The sequence below is a fragment of the Euleptes europaea genome, chromosome 2 (assembly GCF_029931775.1).
Source record: "Euleptes europaea isolate rEulEur1 chromosome 2, rEulEur1.hap1, whole genome shotgun sequence".
Taxonomy (NCBI): Eukaryota; Metazoa; Chordata; class Lepidosauria; order Squamata; family Sphaerodactylidae; genus Euleptes; species Euleptes europaea.
Window position 1 is genome coordinate 126,404,520 of NC_079313.1, and position 15,705 is coordinate 126,420,224.

A 15,705-nucleotide genomic window follows, 5' to 3' on the forward strand; every position below is an offset into this window, starting at 1 on the left:
TGAGAATCCAGACCAAGACACACAGTTATGCTGTGCTTCACTTTCACGAGTGGAATGAACATGCTTGTAGCTGTGGCCCCACTGTCTAGGATATTTACCAGAGTCTTTTGGTACAACCAGTCACCATGCTCCCTTTAGTATGCTGAGTGTGTTGTTCCTGTCCTTCAGAGATGGCTGCAGTGGTGTAGTAGTTGCAGTGCCCAACTAAAATCTAGGACAGGGGTGGGGAACCTTTTTACCACCAAGGGCCATTTGGATATTTATAACATCATTCATGGGCCATACAAAATTATCAACTTAAAAATTAGCCGACCAAGCCCCAAGCAGGCAGCTGCCCCAGATGACACCCCCCCGGCGTGGGCAAGCAGGGAGGCATCCAACCAGTGGCGCAGTCGCCCACCTGGTGGCACAGGATGGTCTGTTGCACAAGCTGGGCGTAGCTGTCCAGCCACATGCCGGAGTTGCTCCTGCTCTGCATGGTCAGGGCCGGATTCTACAGCCAGCTCCTGCTACCTCCGCCTGCAGGGATGAAATGAGGACACACTGGCTAAAAACTCCCCCCCCAATGCATTCTAGCCCTGCCCCCTTTAACCCCTCCATTGTTGCCACTTCCGCCCCCAGCCCTCTTGTAGTACAGAGGGAATACGTTTCTCCATGGCCCGGGTGGGAAAGGGTTAACACAGTTTCTTGGGCAGTCTTAGTAGCTCTATAGCTAATAACTCTTCTGCAAGGGGGAAAAAGGTTCCTTCCTCTGCAAAACAAACTCATCAGCCTTGAGAAAAGGCTATTCCTGTCCATGGGAGGGGGCTGTTCACCAGTCTTAGATCCTGCTGAGCTAGAGATCTGCCAGTACCCACGAAGGGCCAGACCAAATGATTTCACGGGCCTTAAACAGCCCCCGGGCCTGACGTTCCCCACCCCTGATCTAGGACATCAGTGTTGGAATCCTCCCTCTGCCATAAACTGCTCTATACAACCTTGGTCCAATCACACCTACTCAGCCTCAATGGATGTTGTATGGAACAGGAGAATGATGTATGACTACTTTGGAAGACGAGTAGCATAAAAATGCACCACATAGATCTGATGGCAGTTCTGCACCATGGTTCACAGAGGTGGTATTCTAAACTAGCTGGACATAATAGATAGTTATCATCCTATCCTTAATTGCCAATTAAGCAGATCACAAAACCTCAAGTCTTTAAAGCTGTGCTGGGGAAAAAACTTCAGCCGGTAACTGTAGAATACCTCATTATTTTTAATCAAATTACATCATACAGTAAAAGTTTTTTTAAAAAAAATCAACTCTGGATCACAGCAGTAAGATATAAATCAATTTTATCACAGTCCATTAAAAAAAGTACCGAACTCTCTCCCCTGGTGTAATTGGTACATGTAATTCACATACATTTTTATGTGCAGCTAAAAAAATCTTAGCGCAAATAAAACTGGAGGCTTAGCAATGCCAGCATTTCACAAGTCCCTGCATAATGGATACTTCAGAAACACTATTCTTCCCTTTCAAAAGAAAAAACAAATAACTTCCTGGAACACCCCTCACAATCCAAGATTACAAATAACAGCAGTTTTGACAGTCAAGTACTTCTCATAGTGTCTGCCCACCCACAAGCAAAGGAATGGTTTTCTGCACCCACAGAGATTCCTTAGATACACAGAAAAGTGTTTATACATTTTGTAAAGGGGAAAACCATGTCCCCCCCAAAAAAGGAAAAGCCTGATGAATTTGGAGCCATGATCATGGCCCTCAAAATGTTGAGAGCAGCTGAGTTCATTAAAAAGCGAGGGGGGGTTGGGAAAACTGATATTCAAGCCCCCTATGAATTTATAGCATCCTATGTGGGAGATCTTTGTCTTTCTTCACGCATCCCTGACTTCTTGCAAGCCCCCAGTTTGTTACAAAGTAACAGAGCAGATTCAAGGAAGTATCGCATCTCCATAAGTACAGCCCTCTTCAATACCAAGGTTGTATTCAGCTCCTTTCCATGCGCTTGTTACAATTCTAAGCCAGCCCCTTTCGCCCTGCAATGAGATTAATTAGCATTACAGTAGGCAAGCGAAACACAAGTTGAAGTTCAACCAAACTCTCTTATGATGTTGACCTGGAAGTCACAGTTACACATCAAACCCTAAACAATGTACACAATGGAACATAGCTTCACTATGAACTAGGATGAAGACCACTGCAGATGATGATAGATTTCCAAAGGCAGATCATTGTGGTCCATCTGCCTTTCACATGAAGAACCTAGTGGGAAGATGCAGGATGAAAGGGAACTAAGACTGGTTCTCCAGACAAGCCACCCAAGAGACTGCTTGGGATTGAACAACATGGGAGACCAAAGGACTCGGCTCACTGACCGCTAACAGGAGCACAGGAGGTGACTGGCTAACCCATCCTGTGCTCACACTGCCACCGCTTGGGTGCATGACAATCTTGGCTTGGTGGTGTGGGCACAGAAAGTCATGGGTGTACCCTGCCTGGGTGACAATATCTCTCTCGGATGCCGGCAGTCTTCATGGTGACTGCAGTTCCCAACTTTTTCTACCAAAAGGTTGAGGCCTACACTTACATTTTAAAAACTCTTCTTCCGCCCGTCTTTGCCATTTAGGGGAGCCAGCCCAGCCTCCTCACTCTGCAGTACACTCTGCTCACCCACCTGAGATCTCTAAAAAATATAAAAGATCATGGACTTGTTTGTCTCCTCCTTACCCAGGGTTCTCCCCAAGAGTTGCGGACAATCCAGTACTCCGCTCCATCTTCGATACCCCAACCAGCAACGGAGACAATGTGGTTTATTGTCGCAGATGGGTTGTATTCTTTATAAAGTCCTCCAGTGTATGCATCCAGCTTCGAAGTAGCCATGATCCCACAACTGTTTAAAGTTAAAGTTACACGAATGAAAACCGACATCTCTGAAAATCCACTCTAGGTAACGTCATAAAAGTCAAAGGTTTCAGGAAATGATGCTGGTTCGAGAAGATTATATCCTGCAGATGTTGGACAGCAGGTACAACGAGGCCAGTTTTTGGTAGTTGGAAGGCAGGTGATGGGGCAACTTGCCAAAGCTAAGCTGATCTGGGTCCAGCCAGTACTTGGATGGGAAACTTGTGAGACCCTGATCCACACTGCTTTGAGTTGAAGAAAGGCAGGATAGAGAGTTAATTCTTCACTACCTTCTCCTCCCTGTGGCCATTTAACCTATTTATTTACTCATATGTATGAACCACCCAACTATGGCATGCACTTCCGCTCCAAACAAGGATTCCACCATGGAAACTGACAATATGGCAATACTCCTACAACCATGATGGAATCCTCGTTTGGAGCGGAAGTGCACACCATAGTTGGGTGGTTCATACATAATGGCAAACTGGGTGATTCGTACGTAATGGTTTGCCGTAGCAGTAGTGTGTGCGAAAAGCATCTTTGGGTCTTAGTAGACCAAAAACTGAACACGAGTCAGCGGTATCTAAAAAGGCAAATGCAGTCTTGGGCTGCATCAACAGAAGTATCATGTCCAGATCACATGAAGTGATGGTATTGCTTTACTCTGCTCTGGTTAAACCTCATCTAGAATACTGTGTTCAGTTTGGGGCACCACAATTTCAGAAAGATGTAGACAAGCTGGAACGTATCCAGAGGAGAGCAACAAAGATGGTGAGGGTTCTGGAGACCAAGTCCTATGAGGAAAGGTTGAAGGAGCTGGGTATGTTTAGCCTGTAGAGGAGAAGACTGAGAGGGGATATGATACCCATCTTCAAGAAGGGCTGTCATATAGAGGAGGGTGCCGAGTTTTTTTCAGTTGTTTTCTGTTGCCCCAGAAGGTCGGACCAGAACCAATGGGTTGAAATTAAATCAAAGGAGTTTCCATCTAGACATTAGAAAGAATTTCCTAACAGTTAGAACAGTTCCTCAGTGGAACAGGCTTCCTTGGGAGGTGGTAAGCACTCCTTTCCTGGAGGTTTTTAAGCAGAGACTAGATGGCCATCTGTCAGCAATGCTGATTCTATGACCTTAGGCAGTTCATGAGAGGGAGGGCATCTTGGCCATCTTCTGGGCATGGAGTAGGGGTCACTGGGTGTGTGTGGGGGAGATAGTTGTGAAATTCCTGCATTGTGCAGGGGGTTGAACTAGATGACCCTGGTGGTCCCTTCCAACTCTATGATTCTATGAGTAAATAAATAGTTAAATGGCCACAGGGAGGAGAAGGTAGAATATGAGCCTGATAATCTAGGCATGGTCACATACAGCACGTTCCCATGCATGCCTACTCAGAAGTAAGTTCCATGTTCAGTGGGGCTCTCCTCCTTGAACATGTCCACTCCTCTCTTAAAGCCTTCCAAGTTGGCAGCCATCACCACATTCTGGGGCAGGGAGTTCCACAATTTAACTATGTGATGTGTGAACCACTCCATTAGCTAGGGTTAGTAAGGGTATATCAAACTCAGATCTGAAACTGCAGTTCAAAATTGGTTTCGCAACCCTAGTGAATCTTAACTATGGCTTCCCGTGACACATGAACGTGGAGAACTCTGGTGCAGTTCTTGCCACAACATAGGACGGACTCCTATAGTTTAAAACAAACGTATTTCATGTGATGTCTGAACTGAGCCAACGTTCCACCAGATATGTTGTCATACTGACTCATTATACAACTTCTGTGGAGTTCAGCATTGTGCCCGCTCAAGTCCTTCAGATTAGAATGGGAATTATATTGCCAAGAGTTTATTTACTGTACGTTCCTTTTTTAAGCTCTTAAGGAAAATATTTAAACAAGAGAATTATGATTTCACTTAGAAAGCAGTTTGGTACGTTGTTTTTGTTGTTTTACCTAATGGGACCATTGGCATAGATTTCCGCCATCATTTTTTCTCGCCCACTGACGGAGCCATAATCAGCGACTTTCCAGAGGGTGTAGTTCTTGATCACGTGACACTCTCCGAAAGTAACACACGTCCCACACTGATTGAATATCTGACAATCTACAAAAAAGCAAGAGAACTGATTCTCACAAGATTGTTTTTCCTGCAACACGAAAAGCAGACAGTGAAATGAAAGGCAGGTGTAATGCAAGAGAAGGTCAGCCCCCCAGTTCGAATTTCTCCTCATCCACAGGGTCAAGGAATACCAGTTCAGTTCCAGTGCAAAAAGAGCGCCTGTATGAGAATTTAGATGTAACTTGATTATAACTTTCAGCGTTATCTTCAAAGCGGCCATTAAATAATAAATTACGGATAGAGTAACAGCCTTATCTTTACCAGACAGCAGATACATTAAGTGATAGTTGTGAGAACATACAGGAAAGTGTGAAATCAATGGAGTTCAAGGAATACCAAATATGAGATGTGCTTTGCGTGCTATACAGTATCCTCCAAAACAGCTACTGTCTTGATCACCTTCAGCAAGCAAATCACAATTCTAGATCAACATGCATTCCCCCCCCCCAAAAAAAAATAAGTTCTTTTGAACCACAGATAATCAGCACAAACATAGGTGAGCGGGCAGTGTTGGCAACTGGCAGGAATTGGGGGAGGTGCCAGCAGCAACAACATGATGTCACTTCAGGGAAAAGTGACGATCAGTCTTTCTAAGATTCATGGGGCACTATGGTGAAACCGGAGGTTCTGGCAATTCCTAGAACGGACTGATATCACATCCAGGTTTTCCCCAGAAGTGACCTCATGCCGTCAGCACCAGCATTTTATTAAACAACATTATTCCTCCACCAGCCAGAGTATCAGCGTGAAACAGGAGCTGGGAAATGCCCTGGCCTTGGTGGGAAATTGTTAGCCCTAGTTTAGGAAACAGTAACTTTTGCAGTCTTATTATCAAGGCAGGACACCGGTCTTCAACCTTTACAGACTCAGAACCTACTTTTAATGTTCAATCAGTGCAGGGGACCCACCCAGCTGCAAGTGCTAGGGAAAAAATCACAACAGAAAGAGGAGGAGCCAGAGTTACAGCCTCACCTGCAGTGGGGGGGGGGGGATTTCCATGCTGCAAAAGAATGCAGAGCACTGGCAGACCCAATGTGGGGTCGAGTAGTCAGGCCAAAAGAGAGAGAAGGCAATGACAGCTTTTGTGGGGAAAGAGGGGGCATCTACAAACTTGCCCGCCCTCAAAAGTATCCCCTCCACTACTGAATCGCCTTGTCTCGTCCGTGCGGCCGATGCCATAAGCATGTGTGCAAAGAAGTTGGTTGCATGGTGCCTTTCCTCTCTACCCATGCGCCCAGCAGCAGGTCCTTCCAAAAAGTAGCAGATAAATGGGAACAGCACAGGGGCCTGTGATCCAGCAGGTGGGGTCCCGTGACATACCTGAAAGTCCCAACCTGTAAGTTGAAGACCAGTCCTCTAGCTCTTTCCAGTGATAGTACTTAGCACTGAACAGGATAAAAGCTTAACTATGAAGTTGGTTCCCCCTCCCTTAGACTAAAAAAAACATGATTACAGGGTTGGCTGGCTAGTCATTTCTGGCTTTATTCACCAGCAATGTGAAATGAATGAGATTCGAATTTTGTTTACTTCAAAATATTGTCGAAGGCTTTCACGGTCAGAGTTCATTGGTTCTTGTAGGTTATCCGGGCTGTGTAACCGTGGTCTTGGAATTTTCTTTCCTGACGTTTCGCCAGCAACTGTGGCAGGCATCTTCAGAGTAGTAACACTGAAGGACAGTGTTTACTTCATTTGTTTACTTCATTTGCATGACACAATTAGCAGCGGCATGGAACCTTTGAGCTTTGGCCTCGGTACCTTGATCTTTGGCTTGGTAGTTGTTACAAGTCTCGTCCGGGATGCCATGTTCGTGGGCGTACTGCCACACGCCGTAGTCGTCCCCTCCTTCACAAGACCCGGCATTGGCGCAGTCAATCACGTTCTGAACCGAAAGGTAAGCCGAGGGCCAGATGCCTTTCTTCTTGATGTTGATGCGATCTGAGAGGCCACGAGAAAGAAGCGTTTAATCAGGGGACTAGAGCAACTGCCCTATGAGTAGTGGTTAAAACGCTTGGGTCTGTTTAGCTTGGAAAGAAGGTGGTTAAGGGGAGACATGATAGAGGTCTATAAAATTATGCTTGGCATGGAGAAAGTGGACAGGGAGAAAAGCTTCTCTCTCATAATACCAGAACTGCTGAAGCTGGAGGGTGAGAGATTCAAAAAAGACAAAAGGAAGTATTTCTTCATACAACTCATAGTTAAATAGTGGAACTCCCTGCCCCAGGATGTAGCCACCTGATGGGTGCCAACTTGGAAGGCTTTAAGAGAAGAGTGGACATGTTCATGGAGGAAAGGGGTATTCATGGCTACTAGCAGAAGTGGATACTAGTTATGCTGCATACCTATTCTGTCCAGGATCAGAGGAGCATGCTGAATATATTAGGTGCTGTGGAACACTGGCAGGAGGCTGCTGCTGCATTCGTCTTGTTTGTGGCTTTCTAGAGGCACCTGGTTGGCCACTGTGTGAACAGACTGCTGGACTTGATGGACCTTGGTCTGATCCAGCAGGGCCTTTCTTATGTTCTTACGTTTGGTATGTGGCAAGCTGGGGGCTTCAGGGAAGTAGCCCTGGCGCTCAAGGAGTCTTTGCCCGTGACCAGAGAACAGTAGCCACCACGTAGGATGACAAAGGCAGGTGTTTAGGACCCAGAAATCACTCCTGCAGCTGAGAATGCCGCAGGGCATTAAATCAGCGGTTGCTGAGTCACTTCCTCCCTCCCTCCCTCCCTCTGCCTCCCTACTGGGAAGCTCTCTGGAGCATTTGTCTTCCTTTCCTTTCCCAGCCGCACTGAGTCAGTGTTCTCAGCACCTGCCACAATTAGTCCCACTTCATGCTTTAAAAGTCAGCCAAGGTAACTGCTGAATTACATTACGACAACAGGAATGCCTCCTTATGGAGAATGTTCTTACGGAGTCCAAATGTCACAACAATAACAAGCGCAAGTTTCTGGGCGCTTTGACACATGCCGAACAAATGCACTTTCAATCCACTTCCAATGCACTTTGCTACTGGATTTTACTCTATGAAATGGCAAAATCCACTTGCAACTTATCACTCGAGCGCACCGAGTTCTGCAGAACTCTTCATCGGGTTGGATGTCAAGTACTGAATCCCCCCAATAGAATGTTGAAAGAGCCCAAAGTCTATAGCTTGTAGCTGTCTTAAAATGGGGACCAGGAGATTTTGGACACTTAATAATAAAAATAATTTCTACTCCACCTTTACTCACTAAGCCAATTTATGGTTGCCAACTTTGCCTTGGGAAACACCTGAAGGTTTTGGGGCAGTGCCTAGGAGAGAAAGCTCAGCAAGGCATTTGCTCCAGAGGAACAGGTCTCTCTAGTCTGGAGATCAGTTATCATTGCCAGCTTCTGATTGGGAGATTTTGGGGGTAGAGTCTGAGGAGGGCGGGGTTTGGAGAGGGGAGGGACTTCCCTGCGATAAGAGTCCAATTGCCAAAGCGGCCATTTCCCCCAGGGGAACTGGTCTCTATTGGCTGGAGATCAGTTGTAATAGTGGGAGATCTCCAGCCACCACCTGGAGTTTGGCAACCCTAGTTATCATTCTGGGAGGACTGCAGGCCTCACCTTGAACTTGCTCAACCCAACCCCAACTCAGCTAACCATAATTCACTAAAAAAATATCTGGCTAATATATCAAATAAACGACAATAAGATCCAAACATCAGTAGTTCCTCAACAGAAATCACAATTAGACAAAAGCCCCCTGAAATAAATACAAATTTTTACAGCCCTTTTAAAAAACGAACAAGGAAGAGCTCCATCTGTCCACCGTAACTGAGAGGCAGCTACAGAGGAGGTCAGAGGTGACATTCTAAGATGGGGCTTGCTTAGTAGACACCCTACAGTGTAGCTGGTCTGGTTTCAAGATGCCACAGAAGGTGCTGAGAAGCAGCAGAAATGGAGTCTGTCCATTGGGGGGGGAAATCCCTCTAACTGCTGGAAGTTCTAACTGCTTCTCATCTTGGTCTGGAAAACTCAGATAAGAATTCTTTACACACTTAAAATCCTAGAGCTGGAAGTTATTGATTGATTTAATTCATTTACGCCTTTCTCCCCAACTGGGAATCCAAGGCGGCAGACGTCATTCGCCTCTCCTCCGTTATATCCTCACAACAACCCTGTAAGGTAAGTTAGGTTGAGAGCGTATGACTGGCCCAAGGCCACCCAACTGAGCTTCCATGGCATGAGTGGGGATTCAAACCTGGGTCTTCCAGATACTAGCCTGATGCTCTGAACCACTACACCACGCTGGCTCACAGTGTAATTTGACTGCTGATGAATTTAGGATAGATTGAAGAAAGCGCTTCTTCATATGAACAAAGTAATTATTCCAATCAACACATTCATGAAAAAATAGATTAAAACTACAAGCTGAGACAGCCAATGATGAAACCTCCACATTCCAATGAAGTGTACCTTAAACTACCAAAGAGGGGAACAGACAGGGGATGGCCTCTACCACTGGGGCTCCTGATCAGCCACTACTAGAGAAAGAATTTTGGAGTTTTGATCCATCGTCATAAATTTTACTCAAGTCAAGGAAATAAATGGTTTGGACCTCTGGAAATCCCACTGAAGTTTGTGTCTGTATCAGCAGAAACCAGTCAGCTGGTTGCCCATCATATGATCTGCACATGACCTGTGATTGCCGATGCAAAGTCATAGTGGTGGAGTCAGCACGGGGTAGTTCGTCCCCTTCTCTGGCTCCTCCCTCGTATGTTTTTCTGCAAGCTGCAATACTGCCAAGAGCCGCTGATCAGCACAGCCCAAGATAAACAGGGCTGACTTTTCTCCACAGCTGAGCATCTCAGTTCCCTCAGGATGGCTTCACTAACCAAGGGCCAGGCAAAATCAGGGCTTGAACCGGAAGGAACACGGCACACATTCAGACCACGTTCATGCCAGCCCCGCTTCGAGACCCCGATGCACCCACTGATCAACCTCTGTGCTCTTTCCATCAGCTCAGCTTGCAGGAAGCAAGAAAGCCTCCCTTGAAAGCGCAGCACAGCAGGGCAGCAGACTGGTTCAGCCAGTTAGGGAGATGAGTACATCTCCACTCACCCCTCCCAGAGGCGCTCAAAGAAACGCTTCTCTGGCATGAGCCAATGCAATGAGAGCCTTTTGCTTGCATTCCCAAGCCTACCCGCTCACTGCAAGGTGGAGCAAATGCAGCATTGAGTAAAAAAACCCGTAAAGGTCCCCCCTGTGCAAGCACCAGGTCATTCCTGACCCATGGGGTGACGTCACATCCCGACGTTTCCAAGGCAGACTTTTGTTTACGGGGTGGTTTGCCAGTGCCTTCCCCGGTCATCTTCCCTTTACCCCCAGCAAGCTGGGTACTCGTTTTACCAATCTCGGAAGGATGGAAGGCTGAGTCAGATTCGGATTCAGACACCTTTATTGGCATAGTAAAATAGCAAAGGATGCGTCAACCTTGAGCTGGCTACCTTAAACTAACTTCCGTCGGGATCGAACTCAGGTCGTGAGCAGAGCTTGGACTGCAGTACTGCAGCTTACCACTCTGTGCCACGGGGCACCCAGCGCTGAGTACCACATGAGAAAATAATTATCGTAATGAAGATTCCTTGCATGAGGAACCAGGTTCAATTTGTGCCCAAAATTCACTACAGCAGGGGTTCCAGTATGGTGCCCATTGGCGCCATGGCGTCCGCTGACATCTTTTCTGGTGCACGCCAAGTGCTTTTAGGAAGTGGATGGAGCCAAGTACGGTTTTTGCCAGCAAGGCTTCTGATTGGCTGTGCAGATTTTTAAAAACATTTGTTTTGACAGCAGCTGCCACCATAGCGCAAGGATCTGCACTGTGTTACTGAAGTTAAGCTGTGGCAGCCATATTGTGGCTGGCTCCACCTCCTTCTGCAGCCATTTTATTGCTGCACCCACCATGCTGTGGCAGAATCCCAAATGTGCCCACAGACTCAAAAAGGTTGGGGACCCCTGCACTACGGTTTAGTTCCAGAACCCACCCTCCCTACTACAACTTAGCTCTGCGACATGCCACAAGGGAGTGCCTTGAGCATGCGCAGAGTGCATTTCCTTCATTGTGAACCCATCGCACCCAACTTCCACAAAATTAGGAAGAGGCAGTGATTTCCAGGCAGGCCCCAGCATTACTACCTTGCTTTTTTTGGGGGGGGGGTGTTTGTTTGTTATAATTAAGCAGATTGTGCATTCCCCCTATACACACACACAACAACAACATGATGGGTAGCCGTGTTAGACTGTCTGTAGCAGTAGAAAAGAGCAAGAGTCCAGTAGCACCTTGAATACTACCAACATTTCTGGCAGGGTGTGAGCTTTCGTGAGCCACAGCTCACTTAGAATCATAGAATCATAGAGTTGGGAGGTACCACCAGGGTCATCTAGTCTACCATGCTCAATGCAGGAAATTCCAAACTATCTCCCCACACACACACACACACACACACACACACAGTGACCCATACTCCATGCCCAGAAGATGGCCAAGGTGCCCTCCCTCTCATGATCTGCCTACGGTAATAGAATCAGCATTGCAGTATCTTCTTCAGATTCAGCTAGAATGTATGATGGACTCACAATCTAGCTGTATCTGAAGAAGTGAGCTGTGGACAACCACAACAGTTTCACTCCCAGACACAGAATTTGCACAGCTGAGAATATCATCAATCCCCCTTCACCCCACTCTATATTCTTGCCTGGGTGATGAGCACACATCCCATTCTCTGGATGCTAAAAAGCCCTTTCCACTTGAAAGAAAGGAGGTAATGCCGGGGCTTCTCCCATTTTGGTCATTTCACAAGCCGCCTAACTTAACTGATATCCCCAAACAGGGTCAGAGAGCAACTCTGTCCTGTAAAGAACATAAGAAAGGCCCTGCTGGATCATACCAAAGCCCATCAAGTCCAGCAGTCTGTTCACACAGTGGCCAACCAGGTGCCTCTAGGAAGCCCACAAAGCCACAAAGAAGTCTCCTGGCAGAGTAAGGAGAGGAAAATAAGCACAGAGTGAAGAACTGCCCGTCTCCTCATACCTGCGAGGGCGCTGGTGCTGCCATGAGCCCAACAGGACCCGCAGTACTGAGGGATGTGCTGGTTCCGAGTGGTGCTCGCGTAATTGACCCCGTCTATGTTGCGCCAATCCCAGCTCTTTGGCAGCTTAGAGATGTCTAGGTACTCGTGAGGACGTGGGTAAGTTCTGTGGGGACCAAAAGGAGAACAAGTTAGCATTTCACCCAGTGCCTTGGATGAGAGCAACGTCACCTTTCCCCTATTGTGTTTGGCTTAACCTTTTCCCTCTACTGGCAATCGCATGAGCACTTCCTGCAGAATGACCGGCACGTGTTCTTAGCCAAAAGGCCCAGAAACAACAGCAGAGAGAGCCCGCTCCTGACTGCCCTCCGGCCTTAGCTTAGCCAGACTTACACAACTAGTTGCATTGCACATCAAACTGAATGCAGCTGCTCATGTATGGTGGCCCAGCAGGGACATTAAAAGTCTCCGCTGTTGCTGCCTGCCTGGGACTGCAAACACAGGATGGGGTATTCACTACCCAGCAGGCTATAATGTACAGTTTGCTTTTGACTTTGTGGGTTACAAGCTGTTCAGACCTGATTTTCAGCCTCCGATACACCTCTCTTGTGTAGACCTTGCACGGATGGACAAACGTTGCATATTTTCTGTTTTCTATTCGCTTCTACGTTTGTTAGTGCTTTCAGTTCTCCACTTTTCACTGCCAGTTTTGTATATTCATTGCACTACGTCGTATGGGCTTTATAATCCATTAACCTGGTATTTATCCAGGGGGGGGGAAAGAATGACCTTAAAAACCCTGCCAGGACCATCATGCGCTTGCTGCACCCAGGGCTTGTGCTTCTAAACCAGGGGTGGGGAATGTCAGGCCCGGGGGCCGTATAAGGCCCGCGAAATCATTTGGTCTGGCCCTTCATGGGTCCTGGCAGATCTCTAGCTTAGATGGATGCTGCCCTACCTGAATCTCTTGGGCCCAGCTGGGGACAGCAGAGCTCAAAAGCGAGCCGCTCTACGTGGCAGACACTCGGAGCCAAATATAGCAGGCTACTTTTTAAGTTGATAATTTTGTATGGCCCGCGAACGATGTTCTAAATATCCAAATGGCCCTTGGCAGAAAAAAAGCTTCCCCACCCCTGTTCTAAACTCTGGTCCGGTCAGGGTGGCTCTTGAACTGCGGAAATGGGCATGGATCGCCCCACTTCATTGCGCAAGATGGAAAAAAAAAATGCCGCGGTCCCCTCAACCAGCGGTCCCCCATCTTTTTGGTACCGTGACCCACAAGTCCAAATTTCCTACGGTGACCCATCCAGGGCCGGCCCGATGTTTTTGGGCCGCTGGGCAAACTCCGGCCATGGCTCCCATCTACTTCAGCATTCCCATTTCGACAGTGGCCAACCGGAGGATTTTGGGAAACAAGCACCGCACAACCTGATGCAGGTTTACCTGCGTCTGAGCGAGTGGCTTTTGGGAACTGCCCGGGGCGGCTGGAGAGCCTCGCGGGGGCCTCCTGCAACCTCGAGGCGCTCCATCGGGCCAGCCCAGCCGCCCCGGGGACGCGCAGGGGCATCTCCCCAGCTGCCAACCCGCTCCGGCTTCTCTCCTCTCCCTTGCCCGGAGAGCGCGTGACTCGCCCGGGGCCGCCCGGCTGTGCGCCCCGGCGGATCCCCCTCGCCCCGCTCCGCCGCCGCCCGTGCGCCCAAGCCGCCGCGCCCAGGCGCACAGCTGGGCAGCCGGCCGCTCCCTCCCTCCCTCCGTCTCTCCCTCCATCCGTCCCTCGCCGGGGCTTTCCAGCCAGGCGGCCGGACTGTCGCCACCCCTCCGCCCTGCTGCTGCTGCTGCTGCTACTGCTGCTTCTTGCGCCCGGGGCGCGTGCAGGGGACCCGGCGCGCCTCGCCTCGCCTCGCCTCTCCTCGCCCGGCCTCACCTGGCCGCGGGGCTCCGGCGCGGCAGCGGCTTGTAGCAGCTCTGGCCCGGGCTGAAGTGGAGGCCGCCCAGGCAGCCCAGCGGCAGGAGCAGCTGCAGCAGCAGCGCGGCCCAGCGGGGAGCGCGCCCGGCCATGACCGCGCCGCCCAGGAGCAAGGAGGGGAGGACGGACGGACGGACGGACGGCCGCCCGCGCGAGGGCGGCGCCTCCCCACCCTCTCCTTCCCCCCGTGGGAAAGGCCAAGCCCCCAGGGAGGGGGGCGGACACGGGGGGGGGAGGCGGGAGCCCAAGGGCATCGGCTCGTTTGTGGGCGGGGCAGGGAGGGGGGTTGCGGGATTGGGGGGCGGGGGACCACCCCGGAGAGGAGGAGGGAGAAGAGTTGGGCGCCGGTTCCCCCCAGGGGTCCGCGAGGACTACATGAAGGCCCGCGAAACAAAGTTCTAAACCCGTAATAAATTAATATTTTCAATTAAAAGTTCTCTATTCTAAAAAAAAATATATATTCAAATATTATTCTGAGTTTAATGTTTAACTAACAGTTCTCTATTATAAAATATATATATTCAAATAGTATTCTGAGTTTAATGTTTAACTAATAGTTATGATTAAAGTTTATTTTCAAATTGCTGGAATTTTTATTTTGAACCTTGGGGTCCCTGCACCCAACAAAAAAGTCCTAGTGGTCCCTGGTCAAAAAAAAGGTTGGGAACCACTATGCCGACTTTCGCTTACCACTTAAGGGAGGAGAATCAAGCCGGTTTACAGTCGCCCTCCCTGCAACAGACACCCTGGGAGGCAGGGGGGGGGCGGAGAGAGCTCTAAGAGAGCTGCGACTAGCCCAAGGTCGCCCAGCTGGCTTCGGGTGGGAGAGTGGGGAAATCAAACCTGCTTCTCCGGATTAGAGTCCGCTGCTCCGAACGGCCGCTCTTAGCCGCCTTGCCACGCTGGCTCTCAGAACAGACGCCTTGCGAGGTAGGCGAGGCTGAGAGAGGGGGACTAGCCCAAGGTCACCCTTCGTGTGTGCAAGTGGGGAAACCAACCCAGTCTGCCATATCAGCGTCCGCCGCTCATGTGGAGGAGTGGGGAATCAAACCCGGTTCTCCAGATCAGAGTCCACCGCTCTCAACCACTACACCACACTGGCTCAGTGCCATGCGGGAGACCCAAGGGGAGGGACACGCGGACCTCCCTGGATCCCCATGATATTTTTTTCATGGAGGTCATTTCAGGTGAGTTCCCGTGTTGGTCTGTACGGGAAGGGCCAGGCTTCAGTCCGGGAGAACCTTAAAGACCAGCAAGATTTTCAGAGGATAAATGCACAAGAGTCAAAGCTCCCTTCACCAGATGGGAGTTTTGACTCTGGAAAGGGCTGTTTAGCTTGGAAAGAAGGAGACATGATAGACTTCTATAAAATTATGCACGGTATGGAGAGAGTAGACAGGGAGAAGCTTTTCTCCCTCTCTCATAATACTAGAACATGGGATCATTGGTGAAGCTGGAGGGTGAATATGAATGAATGAATATTTATTTAATACAGCACACACCAGACAACAATATATACAAACTCTTATAAAATACAAAATTAAAAGACGCCTGGGATACTTATAAAAATTCTACCTTATTATAACAATATAAAATTCCTTGCATGGCAAGAGGTTAAAAGATTAGTGTTCATTTAACTTCCAATGATTTTTAAAAATAAAGACGTAGATC

The 15,705-nt window shown here is 48.7% G+C and overlaps 1 protein-coding gene across 1 annotated transcript; it reads right to left on the bottom strand.

Annotated features, from left to right (window-relative positions):
* Positions 1-1,925: 1,925 nt before the first annotated feature.
* LOC130473374 (cathepsin Z-like) lies at positions 1,926-14,126 on the bottom strand. Its single transcript, XM_056844895.1, has 6 exons — positions 13,993-14,126; positions 12,071-12,234; positions 6,775-6,954; positions 4,854-5,004; positions 2,732-2,894; positions 1,926-2,040 (listed from the first exon to the last, which is right to left on the bottom strand). The coding sequence occupies exons 1-6, from the start codon at positions 14,124-14,126 to the stop codon at positions 1,936-1,938; spliced, it is 897 nt and encodes a 298-aa protein (XP_056700873.1). The 3' UTR covers positions 1,926-1,935.
* Between the last annotated feature and the right edge of the window lie 1,579 nt (positions 14,127-15,705).